This window comes from Gadus macrocephalus, chromosome 2 (assembly GCF_031168955.1).
Source record: "Gadus macrocephalus chromosome 2, ASM3116895v1".
Classification (NCBI taxonomy): Eukaryota; Metazoa; Chordata; class Actinopteri; order Gadiformes; family Gadidae; genus Gadus; species Gadus macrocephalus.
In genome coordinates, this window is record NC_082383.1 from 1413927 (window position 1) to 1431233 (window position 17307).

Here is a 17307-nt window from a genome sequence, read left to right on the forward strand (position 1 = left end):
CTACTATATAGAGATAGAGAGTTCCCTTTGCAGGTATCGCCCAAGCGCTGCCAGTGTAGCCAATACAGAACTAGCATCACATGGACATCTAGTCTCTGTGTTAAACAGAGGGGAAGGGGGTTCTGTTTAACAGGGAGAGGGGAGGGGAAATGGCATGGCTATTGAGGTTTGGGGGCTCAAATCCTGTTTGGAACACAATGTCGCCCACCTGCCCAACCAACTCCCCAGCAGCCTTCATAAATCCGTTCTGCTTCAGCCAAACATTAGCCGCAGAAAAGCCAGAACAAAACTTGTATAACTCCCCCCTGCCAACATATAGTGGGTGGAAGGTGTGTGGGGAGGAGGGGAAGGGAGAGATTTCATGCTTGGCCGCAACTCTGCATGAACCGATGTTAACAAATCCGGACTACCGTTCGCTCACCCACCCATCAGATCGTTGCCCGCTCAACCAGGCCAGACCAGAGCAGGGAATGCCCAACGGGTGGGCATTGGTGTCAACGCTGCCTGGTCCTTCACACAACCGACTACCGCTAGGCTCGTTCAGCCATGAAAACACACAAGCCTGACACCCTTAGCACTGGAATATAAAAATTACAATTAAAATAAAATCACACTGGCACATAATGACACTGGCGCATAGTCACCCAAAGATACAGCACTCGAGTTCCACGCAGAGATTTAGGTAAAACATTAACAGCAATCTGGATTCTAATCTTTGAATGAATGAATAATGGGCACTGGGCGCACATGAGCCCGTGTAGCGGACTGAACCAAGGCAGGGCGCTCGTTTCGTTCGACAGACAGGCTTCAATCTTAGTCAGAGATTTATAGTCAGTCCCTCGCGGTTGATCATTTACTTCCTCATCCCATCCCGTTTCTGAACACACACACGAAGAGAGCAGGAATAGGAGACAGCAGAAGAAGATAAATAACCCATTTTGTGGTTGGTATGCGGCTGTCCTTTATGCATGTCAATAAAACGTTCAAACTTGAAACTGAACAGGATGATGGAAGTCCAATCATAAATCTAAAAATGTGTTCACGATGGTCTTCTGGTCCAATGTCATGTCAGTTGAGTTGGGAGGACATCCAGGACTATCAGAGGAGCAGGTCTTCAGAGTGAAAGCCAGAATACGGTTGCCACCCAAGCTTTTATTTTTTGTGCAGCATTGGTAGCAACAAGTCCGTGCAACGATCGCGTAATACGACGAACGATTCTAATTCAACCGTATGAAAGTTTTGTTGTTACACGTTGAACGGTATAAAAAGCCACTCATAGGACAGCAAATGATTGTTTTAGGACCCCGGCAGCATCTCACGGCAGTAGGGGAGATTCGGTGTCATCGGGGCGTTTTATTTCCCAGTGACAGCTCCTGTCAGCCCGGTTGAGGCGATGAGCTATATCGGCCAGAGATCCTAGCTGGAGATTCTGCGTTCGCCAAGAAGAAATACAGAGCGTCAGATAACTTCCCTATATCTATCCTGGGTAGATGGTGGGCCCATGCTCAGTCTTCACTATCAGTATAAGCCACTCAACCACACAGCTGACTGACTGGCTGGCGGGCTGTCTGCCTGTCGGGTGAGGCTGAACTATGGGCTGCTGATCGCTCCTCCCTCCTTCAGGGACACACACGCACGTAATGCACAGCGCGCAGGGTTTCCCCAGCTCTGCCTACTGCTACGTAACACAGCTCACCCCCTGCCCGGCCGGGCCGAGAGGATCCCGCGACAGGACAGCGACCAGTTCCGCATCCGTAGCCCACTACAGGAATGTCTACGAGTTCGAGATATGAAGACAAGTCAAACCCGGTCGAGAACATTAATGGATGTCGTAGCCCGACATATAGTGGGACGGTCGCTTCCACAACGATCAAAGATGATGAGGCATCAGATAATAAGTTGCAAATGTATTAAAACAACGGGAGTCTCATGGAAGTGGTCGAGCAGACTGGTTTCTTTCGTAATGTGCTGACCCACAGGCTGGTTTATAATCCTTAACCGCAATCGTGTAAGCTTGTGCGGTCGGGTGACTTGCGTCCGATGGGAGAGCAAAACGCACACGTTGTGTTTTCCCACGTTAAACCCAGACTCTGACACACACCTAGTTTCTTATGATGAGACATCGGTTCAGAACACGAAAGAAGTTCAGCCACTATCCACTGGTCTCTGTAAAGCGGTGTGTGTGTGTGTGTGTGTGTGTGTGTGTGTGTGTATGGTCGAACTAGTTGCTAAGAAAGCGTGCACACACACACGAGACAAGTCAAAACACCACCAGTTCCCTCCTCGGAGCTTCAAACGAGTCCACGACCCAGAAGGTACTGTCAAGTTACTGTGTGTGTGTGTGTGTGTGTGTGTGTGTGTGTGTGTGTGTGTGTGTTCAGAGTAAAGACAACCATTCCACACACACATCAGCTTGATGTAGTTATAGTTTAACCCACGACCACCTTATGTCTGATGGACTCCTCTTGTTTACACATGTGTTCACATCCTTACCTGGGCCATCCGACGCCGGGAGAGCAGGTGAATTAAGCTTGGGTCGCTTTGCATTTGGGGGTCCAACATCCAGCAAATTGTCGGCCATTCTGATCCCCAATAGAGTGAGTCGGTGATGATGTGAAACAAAATAAAGGTCCCCCCGCTTCGTAAACGACGGGTTTGTGTAAATCTCTTCGTGAAAGACTCGGTGAGTTGGTTTAGCTGGCAGGACGGCGAGACGATCGCCTCTAGAAGATCGCAGCAAAAGAAGGGCAACAGCGCCACGCTTCGCTACAGACAATCACCCCATGATAATCCAACACCCACATCATTATCCGAAATAATGACGTCCAAGAATCTACCGTTTTTTAAGAAAAATAAATTAAAAATACTCAGAAAATGGTTAACGACGCGCAGTCCGGTCCATTTCTCCACAGATCGGTGGTCTCACGTCTGTACCGAATCATTTTTTTTTCGCAGCCGAAACGAACAGCCTTAAATTATATTTCCGGCTTCAATAAAAATAAGAAAATTCCACAAATATTTCCTGTGCCTTGGATTATTTTTAGCGAGGCTGTCCGCCGGTAAATACATCGGCTCGGAACGAAGATACGGCGACCAGCGGCGCTCACTAAAAGGGAAACCGAATATACAGGAGGCTCTCCAGACGACAAAACCCGACCTAATCCTCACATGTTTGCAATAATTCCGCCAGAAAGACTGAACACATCGATGCTCTACACGAAAATGCCGTTTATGCCCAGTCCGGATGGCTCGAATCGGTTTAAAAAATAATGCTCTCCAGAAATACTGATTCTGAGCCGCGTCAAGATGGCGGCTGTTGATTCCTCCGATACAAAAAAGTTTTTTTTCTTTCCAGCTAGACGGTGGGGGGGAGGTGCTGCCGTGCTATCACGCCCTACGCAAACCTAGGTCCCACCGTGCGTCATGTTGACGTGCGTGTAGTGGCCCACAGGGGGCGGAATAACCCCAGAAATAATCCCACTAGACATGGTTTTCTTCTGGGGGGGCCTACGCTTTAATGCTTGTTTAGACGCCAGCATATTTGTGTCACACGCAACAAACTGTTGAGCGCAAGCTTCTCAAGTGGCTACTTCGCATCCATTAGTGTGTTATTTTTTCATTGCATCCTAAAAGCAAATGAAAATGGCGGAAATGTAAACGCAATCTTGCATTATTTTGAGACACAGAACAAGAGGGATTTGGATATACAAACTATATGCAGTTTGAGTGCACAAATCCACAAGACATCATATCCTCAAAGCTGGCTTTATTTGAATTTTAAGCTGCATAGGCCTCTTCCCAAGCATGCCACATACAAAAAGTCGAACTAACAGAAACATTTCCTTTATACACAACTATAGGCTTAACTAGAGGGCCTACAGACATGAAGTTAATTCTCATCTTATTTTGTTTCATAGTACATATTCATAACTAGACACTACATTAAAAAAGATGTATGTTGTTAAAGCCTATTCGAGATGGGACACGGAAAGCATTGTGTTTGTGTTTGTGTGTTCATCTTCCTTGTATTCAACCCTCGCACTACTTTACAAACACATATAAGGGGGGTAAAAGTAGTATTTTAATTCTGTTAAAAGCCTTGTGCCCATTAATTCATTATAAATCAAGCAAATGCATGTGTATAAATGATAAGAAAATGCCTGAACATGAGGTTATAGAAAAATATAAAGTACATTTACAAAATGAATTGCTCGGAAATGTTTACTTAAAAATTAACTGATTACCTTTCACAACTAAATCAGTGGCTGAATTTTTTAAAGCAGAGAAATATTTTTTAAAACAGCAATTACATTCTTTGGCTTAAAAGTATTTCCTAGTGTGTCGCAATATTGTTCACACATTCATCTAAAACCAAATTCAGAATATAGTTCATGAAATTTCAATAGTAAACATTTTGAGCTTGTTTCTATCTTAAAGGTTGGCCTTAAAAGAAAACTTTTTTTCCCTCTCTTACTCTTTGTATTGAATATAAGTTATCCAGCCTAATCAATGGAAACACAACAATTTATATCCTGAAAGTTCATAAAAAGTGGTTATTGAAGAGACATCTGAAATAAACACGTTTGTATTCTGCATGGCACGCTAATAGAGCATTTCCCTTTTCTACAATACTGATGGGATTAGGTTAACATCCAACTCTAAGATACTGCATGGGTTCTGTGCTCAGGAGTGAAGAGAGACATACCATCCAATCGGATAACGTTTCAAATGGATCATTGCACTTGGAACCGCTAAACCACAGGTCCTTATTTTACCGGACAAAGGTGATTCCTTCTCAATATTCTCCATTTTAGTGCATTGGAATAAAGCAGTTGTTTGCATGTAATTTCATTCATTTAATGTTTGCTATGATTGATTCAAACTGTATTAAAAACAAAAGGCACAGTTCAAAGTTAAAGGCGCATTAGCTCATGTTATGGGTTTTTTTCTGCAACAAAGAGGGGAAATATTTTCCAGTTTTCACGTTGGCTTAAGCTCTTGAAGATCTGCAATCTTGGGAATTCAAGCAGAAAACTAGTTGAACAGTTGAAAATTGAAACGTTTTCAGAGGAGGCTGAAAGGCACTATATCTACACATATATTGTACTTAGCAAACAATTCGCAAACTGGTATTCAAATTGCTCTACCTACCTTTTGTAAAGCCATATTCGTATCTTAAAATCGAATCGAAAGCTATGACTAGGTTGACATACAACTACATCGGTCGAGTGCTCATTCAGGACGTGGCAAACATTTCAAGAAGAAGATGTGGTATTCAAATCAATGCAACGCCCTGCTTCTGAGCACACTCCTCCAAGAGATGGAAATACAGACCGAAATAGGGAAATCTAGAGTTTGCCTGCTCTAATCTAACTTACTTCTAAATCTAGGGTGCTCTCAATGTTAACCAAAATTCGGTGGACTACATGTAAATACTCAGACTGCAGCAGGCCCATCCCTGGAACTGCATCTACCATACCATGCTAGCATTATTCTAACAGAGGACATTCGGCCCAGTACTAAGGTAATGCAAGTAACAAAGGCCAGAAAAGTCAACAACCAGCAAGGATTCAATCATCCTTTTTTTTTCTATCTCACGCTGTAGACTGTAAGTCTCGTATAATGTCTAACCCCATCATGCCCTGGACCAGGGTTTGAACAAAACGCACAAATACGTGTACACAGAGACGAATATGCATGCACACACATCCACACACACACACACACACACACACACACACACACACACACACACACACACACACACACACACACACACACACACACACACACACACACACACACACACACACACACACACACACACACACACACACACACAGGCCAGATCACCCCCCTAAATACTTCATGTTTCCCCCATCAAAGGTTTCACTGTTAAATAACATAAAACATTGTATGGAGGTCTCACATGCAAGTTGTACCCACACATTGTAATCATTTTGTAACATCCATATTTCCAATATTCATATGATCCATGTGTTTCTTCATTGGTTAAAAGGCAGAGAAATAACACTGTAATGAAGCCGCACAACAACCGACAAATAAATGTAAACACAAAATAAAACCTTAAACCTTTTTCAACGTGAACGTCTTTTATATCTATCCCTCTACCAACATAGGCTTGTTCTATTCTAAAGGCACTTTACAGACAAGGAATACAAAAAGTTAAAACATAAATGTAGATTAAAGGTATTCAAAGCAATCAAGTAGGTTTGGTAAGAGGCAATGAGATCCTTCAAATCAACCCCTGCATGGATGTTCCCGATAACCAGTGTGCCCTTTCTGCTTGACCTTTCACCCCCTCATCGCGTTTTCCTGACTGGCTGTAGCCCCGAGTGAGCTCTTTGATTCTCTCTAGGTGTGCTCTGTTTCTAGCCATGGTAAGACCCATTGGCCACCAGTGCAAACGCAAGCAAGCGACTCAGAGCTTCAAGAGCTTAAAGGGCCAAGACAAAGAATATAAGTGCCATTGTATATAAAAAAAAAAAGTAAAGTTTGGTAGTCAGTCTAACGTCACTGTCCCAACCCTCTACACATTTGATCCTTTCCTCGTCATTGTGTGTCTTTCGTCAACGGTTGCGGTATACTTTGCTGAGCTAAGGAAGAGATGACGGGATCCGAGTTATTGGCTCCTATGGCTGTGACCGGCAGGGTCGCCAGGGCGGGTGCGGCCCTCTTGGCAAGGGAGGCGTCCGCCCTCGGTACGTACTCCGGCGCCTCTCTCCCGTGGCTGGGAAGGCCGTGGCTGGGAAGGCCGTTGCTGGCTCCGAGGCCCGGGCACAGACCGGCGTCGACGCCCGAAACGCCGACGGCGACGGGGTTCACGGCCAGGCTCGTCGCGGTCACCACGCTGGCGATCTCATCCGTGGGCGAGCGCCCGATGCTGCCGTCCACCTGCGCCCGGATCTCCGGCGACACCGACAGCTGGTACTGCGGCACGGGGCCGCTCTCGCTGCTCTTGGGGTACAGGAAGGTCTTCATCTGCCCCTTCCCCTTGACGTTGACGGTGCCGCGGTAGTCAAAGTCGTACTCCATGCCGCTGAGCACGCAGTAGCTCTCCTCGCTCACCTGCACGCGGCACTCCACGCCCGTGGTGTCCATGCGGCTGGCGATGTTCACCGTGTCGCCCCAGATGTCGTACAGCAGCTTGGTGGTGCCGATGACCCCCGCCGTCAGCGGGCCGTGGTTGAAGCCGATGCGCAGCTTGAAGCCGAAGCCCAGCATGTTCTTGTTGAAGTCGTCCACCACGCGCATCATCTCCAGGGCGAACTCGAACAGCGCCCGCAGGTGGGCCTGCGGGTGGGCCGTGTCGGCGCACTGCTGCGTGTTCAGCCCCGAGGCCGCCATGTAGGAGGCGCCGATGGTTTTGATCTTCTCGATGTTGCCGAAGGCGGGCTTGCGCAGCAGCTCGTCGAAGTCGCCGATGAGCTCGTTGAGGACCCGGTAGCACTCCTTGCCGCCCTCGTAGCTCTCCTCGTAGAACTCGCTGAAGTTGACGATGCTGGCGAAGATGACGGCCACGTCGTCGTGGTTCTTGGAGTAGCTCTGGGTGACCTTGAGTTGCTCGGCGACGTGGATGGGGATGATGTTGCGCAGCAGCCAGTCGGCCTGGTCCCTCATGTTCTGGATCTTGATGCGGTGCTGGTCCGCCTCCACGTTGCCGTGGTAATGGAGGCGGTAGCTCACCTCGAACTCGCGGTTCAGGAACCAGACGAGGAGGAGCAGCAGGGAGAAGGCCACGCAGGCCTCAGGGCCCAGCAGGTCTTGGGGGCGGGGCAACGGATCGGGCCGGCCGTCAGTCACAGCCGCGGACGCGTTGCTGCTGCTGCTGCTGCTGCTGCTGCTGTTGTCGAACGGGTCGTCTGACCTGGACGGGCGAGATGGAAACAGTTGTCGCGGAAGTTTGCAGGCGTCTTTAAATACACGATAGCGGGGGTAGCGTGCCTGGAGAGCCAACACGTTTAACACGAGTCCCCCAAATAGGTCCGTGCATTAGTCACAGTTAAGTGCTGTCTGGTTCCCAAGCGGTTCTCTGAACGGTTGACTAAGCAAACGAGCAGAGGAAACAGTGGGAGGAGGAAGAGGAGCGAGAGGCATTATTCTTATCACGGTTTTACTCACCAGAATACGAGGCTGCTGGGATCGCTGAAGGAGGGAACAGCAAAAAACACACAGAACAAATCTCAGAAGATCCTTAACTTGATTTAAAGGATATCGTTTTCCTCACCGAGTTCCTTGTTTCTAATACGTAACGCTACATGTGTGTGTTGTGTGTAGTTTGTTGAACAAGCGTACTTCCAGTCCATTCGTTGGTCCCCTACCTGCAGTGGGGGGCGAACAGCAGCGCCACGAGCGCCGAGCCCACCAGGGTGGCTAAGGCCGAGCGGATCCAGTAGCTGAGGTGGCAGAAGTTACAGTACTGGATGATGGCGATGATGGCCGCGCAGCAGGTGAACATGGTGAACTAGGACAGGGCGTCGGGGCACAGAGAGAGAGGGAGACGAGGGGGGAATCATCCCAGACGGTGAGAAACAGAACACAACCAGAGAATAAAGAACACAGCCGTCTTTGCTATCTATTTTTTTTATCTGTCTTTAATGTAATTTGCCGGCTGCCGACACCCACATTTCCCATCTGGGATCAATACAATTAAATCAGATGTTAGATGACACCCACAAATTCCCGAGTTGATAGATCCCAATTCAGCCGACACAGAATAAGCAAGTAACTCTAAACCCTCCCTGTTCCATTCCTGTGTGATGTTTCCCCGTATGAAGGCGGAGGTCTACCTGGATGGACAGGTGCATGCTGCAGGTGACGTGGACGAAGACGGCCAGCGCGGGCAGGGACACCAGCACGGCTCCGATGAGGTGACGGGGCCACCAGCACGACACGGTCCGCATCACGTACCGGGTGCAGCTCAGCACGCAGTCCAGGTAGAACGCCATGCTGTGGAGGGAGAGAGGGAGGGGGAGAGGGAGAGGGAGAGAGAGAGTCAGGGAGAGAGAGAGAGAGGGAGAGAGAGGGATGGAGAGAGAGTCAGGGAGAGAGAGAGAGAGGGGGAGAGAGAGAGAGAGAGAGAGAGAGAGAGAGAGGGAGAGAGAGAGAGAGTCAATACACAATATGGTGGATAGATATTTTCACAGGAACAGATAAAGGCTAACGTTAGTTAGCATCGTGTAAAGTCAACCTGAGTTAGCATCACGGCTAGAAACATTAACAGCGAGGCCCATTACAAAAATCGTCCGCGATAAAGCCAACCTGAGTTAGCATTACGGCTACGAGAGAGAGAAGAGCCGGGATAATAAGCACAGAACGCCCCCCACCGTACGGCCATGAACAGGGCCAGGAGCTCCAGCAGGGCCAGCACGGCGGTGGAGGCCAGCGGCAGGACGGAGGGCCCCTGCCCGGACACCAGGGGCCGCAGGAAGCAGGCCAGGGACAGGGCCAGGAACACCCAGCAGCACAGCAGCATGTCCAGGAAGGAGCTGAAGGTGGGGCTGGTGAAGGTCTGGACGGCAGCCTGGCTCTCCACCTGGAGCCCAGGGGGACACGGAGAGACCAGGGGGGACACGGAGAGACCAGGGGAGACCAGGGGGGACACGGAGAGACCAGGGGAGACCAGGGGGGACACGGAGAGACCAGGGGGGACACGGAGAGACCAGGGGGGACACGGAGAGACCAGGGGGGAGACGGAGAGACCAGGGGGACACGGAGAGACCAGGGGAGACCAGGGGGGACACGGAGAGACCAGGGGGGACACGGAGAGACCAGGGGGGACACGGAGAGACCAGGGGGACACGGAGAGACCAGGGGGGAGACGGAGAGACCAGGGGGACACGGAGAGACCAGGGGAGACCAGGGGGGACACGGAGAGACCAGGGGGGACACGGAGAGACCAGGGGGACACGGAGAGACCAGGGGAGACCAGGGGGGACACAGAGAGACCAGGGGGACACGGAGAGACCAGGGGGGACACGGAGAGACCAGGGGGGACACGGAGAGACCAGGGGGACACGGAGAGACCAGGGGAGACCAGGGGAAACCAGGGGGGACACGGAGAGACCAGGGGGGACACGGAGAGACCAGGGGGGATACGGAGAGACCAGGGGGACACGGAGAGACCAGGGGAGACCAGGGGAGGAGGGAGAGACATGATTCAAGAGTTGTATTGGTCACATAGATACACAAGAAGTGCAGTGAAATGAAAAGTGGCAGCGCCTGCTGAGATTGTGCAACATTCAAAATATTAAACATTTAAATAAGGTGACAAATAGAATAAAAAATAAGAAATAAGATCAATTTGAAACAATAAGCCCTGTATAGAATAACAAATCTGTAACAGTTTAGAAATAAAAAATGTGCAGAAAACCATAAATAGAGGTATTTGGGTCCAAAGGTATGACAGGAATTATGGGGTTAGGGTTAGGCTAGGGGTTGGTGTTAGGGTTAGGGTTGGAGTTAGGGTTAGGGTTAGGGTCAGGGTTAGGGATGTTGTACCCTGTGTTGCAGTATGGGCATGAAAAAAAAAAATATATATATCATTATTCTTTTTTTATGAATTATTCGAAAGGTTGATTAAAATTAATTTACAAGCCGTTTCTTCGAAATGGCATTTATTCATCAGGGTTCATCATAACGGGCCTCTCTGGGATTCTTAGTAGGGGTTGAGGGCTCTGGGTTTTTGCGAACTACAACCTTTTCTTTCCCAGGACAAGCAAAGGGGTTGAACCTACAGTTTCCAGAAGCAACTTAACTTGAGCAGACCTCAAGTTTATGACCCACCTGTAATACATTTGATAAGCATGTCTGTCTTGCAGCTAATTCACTTATCTTAATTGGTTCAAATCCACTTCTCATGGTATTGGATCATCTCAGAAGTACAGCCGAACCCTACTGTATATTCAATCAGGTACTCTTGACTGCACCGCCAAGTTTCCCCCAGTAGAGGGCAGTAGAGCTAAAGAAACAAGGCTGGCGGCCTTGCAGTGGCAGTGACTTGTCTTTGCCGCAGTCCTGACTTGTCCAGGCCATAGTGCAGTGCTTAAGGGCCCCTCAGACAAGCCCCAGACACAGAGATGGCAGAGGGACGGATGGACGCTGACACACAGCCACCATGAGCTAAATATCCCCTCCCGTTTGATTTGACTCAACCTGGTGGTCAGAGTCCACGCTGCGCCAAAGGACGCTAAGCAGGCAGACAGATATAAAGTTAAAGATCTAGACAGGAATGGATGAAGAACACACATGCATGTACACACACATGCACAGACACGCATACACACACACGCACACACGCACACACACACACACACACACACACACACACACCTACCTCTTTCTGGTAGCTGCACCTGTAGGCAGATTCCAGGCTCTTGTCGAGGAAGGTGTGACTCAGCTTGTTGATGGGAGGCTTGTAGAAATAGTCCTGCATCAAGCTGTCAAGACAAGAAGAATGATGTCGCAATAAGTAGAGAGACAAAACAACGCAACGATCCAAGTATAGCAATAGGTAAAGAAGCAACACTAGACAACAATGTAAGCATAACACTAAGTGGAGACATAAAACTATACAACAATGTAAGTATAGCAATCAGAAGGGGCATAAATGTTTACTAGGCTGTGTACATCAATGGCAGTATAGCACCAAGTAGAGAGACACAAAACTATGCAACAACCAATATCAGCACAAACAACACCAACAACAAGAACAACACCATCAAAAGAACAACACCATCAACAAGAACAACAACAAGAACAACACCATCAACAAGAACAACAACAAGAACTCCAACGTCAATAACGACAACAACACCAGCAACGCCACCGACCACACGGACGCCAACGCCATGAAGCCCCGCCCCCCCCCCACCTGTCCTCTTTGATGACGTCCACAAAGTGGGCGTCGCTCCTCTGGCGGAAGTTCTTGGAGCGCAGCGGGATGAGGGCGGCGTGGTCCATGCCCGCCCCCATGGCCCCCACCGCCCCCCCGCCCACACACCAGGTCTCCTTCTTCTCCTTCTCCTGCAGCATCTCGCACAGCGACGTCTGGCTGGTGGTCAGCGGCTCCGCCCCCTGGGGGCCCAGCAGCCCGTTGGGGGCCCGGGGCCGCGGGCCGGAGGCGGGGGGGCCACCCACGGGGGGCGGTGCAGAGGGGGGTAATGGGAGGGACGAGGGGTCCTGGGGTGAGGGGGAGTTAGGGGGAGGGAGATAGACGGAGAGACCGTGAGTGGGGAGAGAGCGAAAGAGACTGAGCCAGAGAGAGAGAGGGGGGGGGGGAGAGAGAGGGAGAGAGAGGGGGGGGGGGAGAGAGAGGGAGAGAGAGAGAGAGAGAGAGAGCGAGAGAGAGTAAGAGAGCGAGAGAGAGAGAGAGTAAGAGAGCGAGAGAGAGATAGAGAGAGCGAGAGAGAGAGAGAGGGAGAGAGAGAGAGAGGGCAAAAGAGCCAGAGAGAGAGATGGAGAGAGATAGAGAGAGAGAGAGAGAGCGAGGGAGGGAGAAAGAGAGAGAGGCGAGAGTGTGAGCGAGAGAGACAGAGCGCTTAAATATAGACTCGTAAAAATAACACTTTTAAAGGGCAACTAGTTTCGTTTTGTGTAAATGTAGGTCAACTAAATCGTTCCATTTGAATTCTCTCTCTTCTAAAATCCCAAATGGTTTGGCAAGCGAGTGAGTTGTAGCGGAGAGTCCAATTGAAAAGGCAACGGAAATGAGTAACAGTCGGTTAACCTTGTTGCTGTTGGCCAGGTGGTCGCCAGGGCAACCGTTCTGCTCGTCCAACCTCTTGTCCACCCCGGGAATCAGAACCGCGTTGAATGAGAGACAGGGAGACTGTAGACAGAGACAGAGGCAGAGGCAGAGACAGAGACAGAGACAGGGTTATTAGTAAGTCTTTAATGACCCCTGTTGGGAAGATTGTCCTTTTAATTTATTTTAATTTAATCTCTAGTAGCGACCAGTCTCACAACAAATCCCAGCACCTTGACAGTCCCAGCGGGAAAGTGCTCTGGTATTGGTACATTTTGAAAAAGATAAATGACGATGTTGGCAGCAGAGAAAGAATCCTTTTATTTTCTGTTTTAGAGACGAAACAATTGATTTCGGAGACTTTCTAGCGTATAATTGCACCGTGCTCTTCCTGCGGCGCAGAATCCTGCTGCACTGGGGAGGTGTCGCTCCAGCAGTGAGCTAAACTTCTATCTGAGGATATATGGGCACCAGATGCTCGTTCACACAGACCTTAACCCCCAAGGCACCTAGTTACACAATAACCCACGGTGGAAAATAAACTCCCAACTCCAGGAAAGCACAAAGTATTTGAGGAAAGATAAGTTAGGGGGAGCCAGTAGCTGTGTCTGTGTGTGTGTCTGTGTGTCTGTGTGTCTGGGAGAGAGCAGAGGAAAAGCGTCCAATAGGAATCCTACGTAGTGGGCAGAGAGAGTGTGAAGGCCTTCTCCTCTCCCCGCTGTCAGATCCTCATTAACTCACAAGGGGCTCCTTCACCGCTCTGACTCATATACCACGGCACTCCTCTGCGCGCTCTCTCTCTCTCTCTCTCTCTCTCTCTCTCTCTCTCTCTCTCTCTCTCTCTCTCTCTCTGCTTGTTTGAATGTGTGCGTCTGTCTTTGTGTGCGAATGTGTGTGTGTTTGTGTGCATGTTTTTGTGTGCACGTGTGCGTTCAGGCGTCTTTGTATGTGTATGCGTGTGTATGTGACTGTGTGCGCGCAGGTGTCTTTGTGTGTGGATGTGTGTATGTGTGTGTGTGGGGAGGCTGAGAGGAGGGCGGGAGGAGATGTGGGAGGAGGGGGGAGTGTGTGTCTGAGGATGAGGTCGTAAAGTCCTGCATGGTCCTTGGAGATCTCAAGGGAGCCATGCTACTCAAACAATAGTCTTCCTGAAGGAGAATCTCACCGTGATAATAAGGACTGAAGGGCGCTTATTATGAAAATGACTGTTTAGGGGGCTTTTAACGGCCTGTTTAAAATTATGTTTCAGTTGATCCGGCCGTTTGACTGCCTGTTTCATTAGAAAAACATGTGAACGCACACACAACCACGCACACGCACGCACGCACGCACGCACACACACACACACACACACACACACACACACACACACACACACACACACACACACACACACACACACACACACACACACACACACACACACACACACACACACACACACACACACACACTCGAGTGTATCCAGGTTAATGCGAGCGCGAAAAGTGCAAACTCATAACATCCCAAAAAAACCTGCACTCGCGCTTACAGGGACAAAACAAAACAGGCGGGGTTGAATCGAGTGGCTGTTACGTCTACGGGATTTCTCCTCATTTATCAGCGGTGCTGAACGCCTGTGTCTCCTGGGCCTATGCGCACCTACTCTGGGCCGACCCTGGCTCAGACAGGACGCCCGCTCGCGGCGGAGCACACTTTGGGTCAATTAACAAGGACGAGGCTGGCCAAAAACCAACTCTAAGAAGTCTGTGGGGAGGAGAATGTGTGGGCATTGCTATTCGCTCCACGTCGTAATAATCAATCCGGCAAGAACTGCACTCTCTCATCTCCTGGAGGTTTGACTCATTTCGGATCTTAAAAAATAGCTGTAGGATTCAATCGACGAATTAGGGATCAAAGGTTACCAGATCCGCCACTTCAAATGTTAAATGCACTTGACTTACATATCCCAGATATTTGACGACTAAGAGACAGGCAAGCGGACAGACACACAGACGGTGCGGACATACGGACTTGAAACAAACACAGACCAGGCCGGCCAAAGCACGACCATAAAGCTCCTCAGAACCCGTTGAAGAGGTTCAGTGGAGCCTGGGGGCGAGCCACCCACCGTGGCTCTCTCCAGGGGCAGGCTGCCGGCCTCGGGCCCCCCGGAGGGGCTCTGGTTCCTGGGTGAGGTGCAGCCAAGGGCGGCCCCGTGCTCCGGCACGCCGAGGCCGGCCTGGCAGCAGGTGCAGGCCGAGAGCTGGGCCGACTTCCTCCCCGAGATCAGGTATGTCTTCAGGCCTGGAGGAACACACACACACACACACACACACACACACACACACACACACACGCGCGCGCACACGCCCGCGCGCACTCACGCACGCCCACACGCCCACACCCCCGCACACACACACACACACACACACACACACACACACACACACACACACACACACACACACACACACACACACACACACACACACACACACACACACACACACACACACACGCGCGCACACGCGCGCGCACTCACGCACGTCCACACGCCCACACGCCCGCACACACACACACACACACACACACACACACACACACACACACACACACACACACAGTGTCAACACGGTGGGAACAGCAGGCTGATTCCTGTATGCACGTGATGAAACTGCTTCGTTCATGTTGTCTGAATACAAAACAGTGTGAGAGCCACGAAAAAAGGTCCTCGAATCCACTGGATATTCGGGGCTGAAATGGACGAGGTTTAGAGGTTATGGCCGACACCCAGAATGTAAAGCAAGGGGAGAATATGAATCAAAGGACCCAAAGAAAACCCAGCCTGGAGCGCACAGATGGAGAGAGCGGATTCCCAAGAGCTTATGAAATGCTATATAGGAGGGCAACATTCAAGAGCACAATGACATAAACAGCTTCCTACTATTATTCACTAAACACTACGATATAGGTAAAGTTCAAAGCAAAGCATGCATAATACACCGTTCGCAAATGTTGTCTCTTCCTTTGTATTGTGTTATGCATTAAGCATTTTCATAAATTGTTCATCTTGAGCCCTGTGGTGACTTTTTTATTTCAAGTGATGCGAGTTGTTCGAATAATCTAAATGGTCATTTAAAAAAAAAAGTTGCGCCAGTTGATTCGCTAAATGCGCATGCATTGTGTGATGGAGTTGGGTGTGGGTGTTGCCTCCTTTGATAAAGTAAACCTTTGACACAGTTAGTTATTGGAATCAGCCACCATGTTATTGATTTCTCCCTCTGTACTTTATAGTCACCCAATTTTTAATTAAAGCCGTTCCAACATCACATTATCATAACAAAAGAAGTGCAGTAAAATAAAAAGTGTTACGTAAAATAACGGAACAGCATACCTGCCAACCAGGCAAAGTCTTGTTTAAATCACGCTTATTATCTAGTCTGGGAAGCAAACTTGTCTGTTTATGTTTAATTTGCTCTACAGATAAGGTCTGGTGCTCTAAAATAAACCAACCCATCACAAGCGTTCATCTTAAATGAGGCGGTATTAATACAATGAGAGAGGAGCACCAATACAAAGATGGCTTCCGCTGATGTAGAACGATCTGTTGATTCCGCTATCGAGAGTTGGAACTGGACGGTATATTTTATCTAAAAGAGGAACGAACGACTGCACTTAAAAGCTTTTGTTGAGAAGAACAATGTATTTTTTTCGCCACTCATTGCTGCGCCACCCGTTCCGTTGCTCTGATTGGTTGTAGGGCTATCCAATGGCCTCCAGAGGCATTGTGGTCCATGCCCATTGGTGACTCCTCCCCCCCCCCCCCCCGCCCGATATCTAAAATGAACAGAGAGGTTCCCGACTAATTTCAGTTTGCAATTTGTCTGGCAATGCCCGGCTACTAATTATCCCCAGAAATGTGGTTTAAGATGGGAAAAAGCTGGCAATTGGCCAAAGTAATTACAGGTCCTCTTTGCACTGTGGCAATGTAGAACAAATTAAACATGTCCTTTGATGCGGCGTTCTCTTCGTGACGTGATTTGCCATTCCAGGCGATCTTGGTGAAGAAAGTAAAGACGGCGCCCGAAGATTAGAAATGATTATAATTACTGGAGTTACTGGGACTGCGCTCATGCAAAGTACTTAAGACAGCTTTCTCTGCCCAGAGACTCCTTGGTTACACACACACACACACACACACACACAGACACACACACACACACACACACACACACACACACACACACACACACACACACACACACACAACCGCACACACACACACACACATACCTACAAACACACACACAAACAGACACACAACCGCAAACACACACACAGACACACACACACACACACACACACAGACCTACAAACACACACACACAAACACGCACGCACACTCACTCACCTTCCCACGTGCACACATTCTCACACAGATAGAAAAACCATGACTTATACACACAGAATCATATAGTCCTATCCATACACAGCACCTCTGCTGTAGGTAGGTCAATAGCCATCTCCATGGGGATCCAATGCATGACATCAAGGTAATA

At 49.2% G+C, this 17307-nt stretch overlaps 2 protein-coding genes across 2 annotated transcripts in view; both read right to left on the reverse strand.

Annotated features, from left to right (window-relative positions):
- Positions 1-3356, reverse strand: part of crebbpb (CREB binding protein b) — a 42524-nt gene extending 39168 nt beyond the window's left edge. Inside the window, 1 exon segment of the mRNA XM_060069464.1 lies at positions 2494-3356. Coding sequence (XP_059925447.1) covers positions 2494-2581 — 88 coding nt within the window. The 5' untranslated portion in view covers positions 2582-3356.
- A 395-nt stretch (positions 3357-3751) lies between these two features.
- On the reverse strand, positions 3752-15125 carry LOC132470148 (adenylate cyclase type 9; the record flags this gene model as incomplete). Its single annotated transcript, XM_060068474.1, has 9 exons — positions 3752-7888; positions 8143-8166; positions 8343-8485; positions 8811-8970; positions 9348-9556; positions 11357-11459; positions 11894-12201; positions 12749-12850; positions 14877-15125. Coding segments are annotated over 9 exons (2613 nt in total), but the record flags the coding sequence as incomplete, so codon positions are not given.
- Between the last annotated feature and the right edge of the window lie 2182 nt (positions 15126-17307).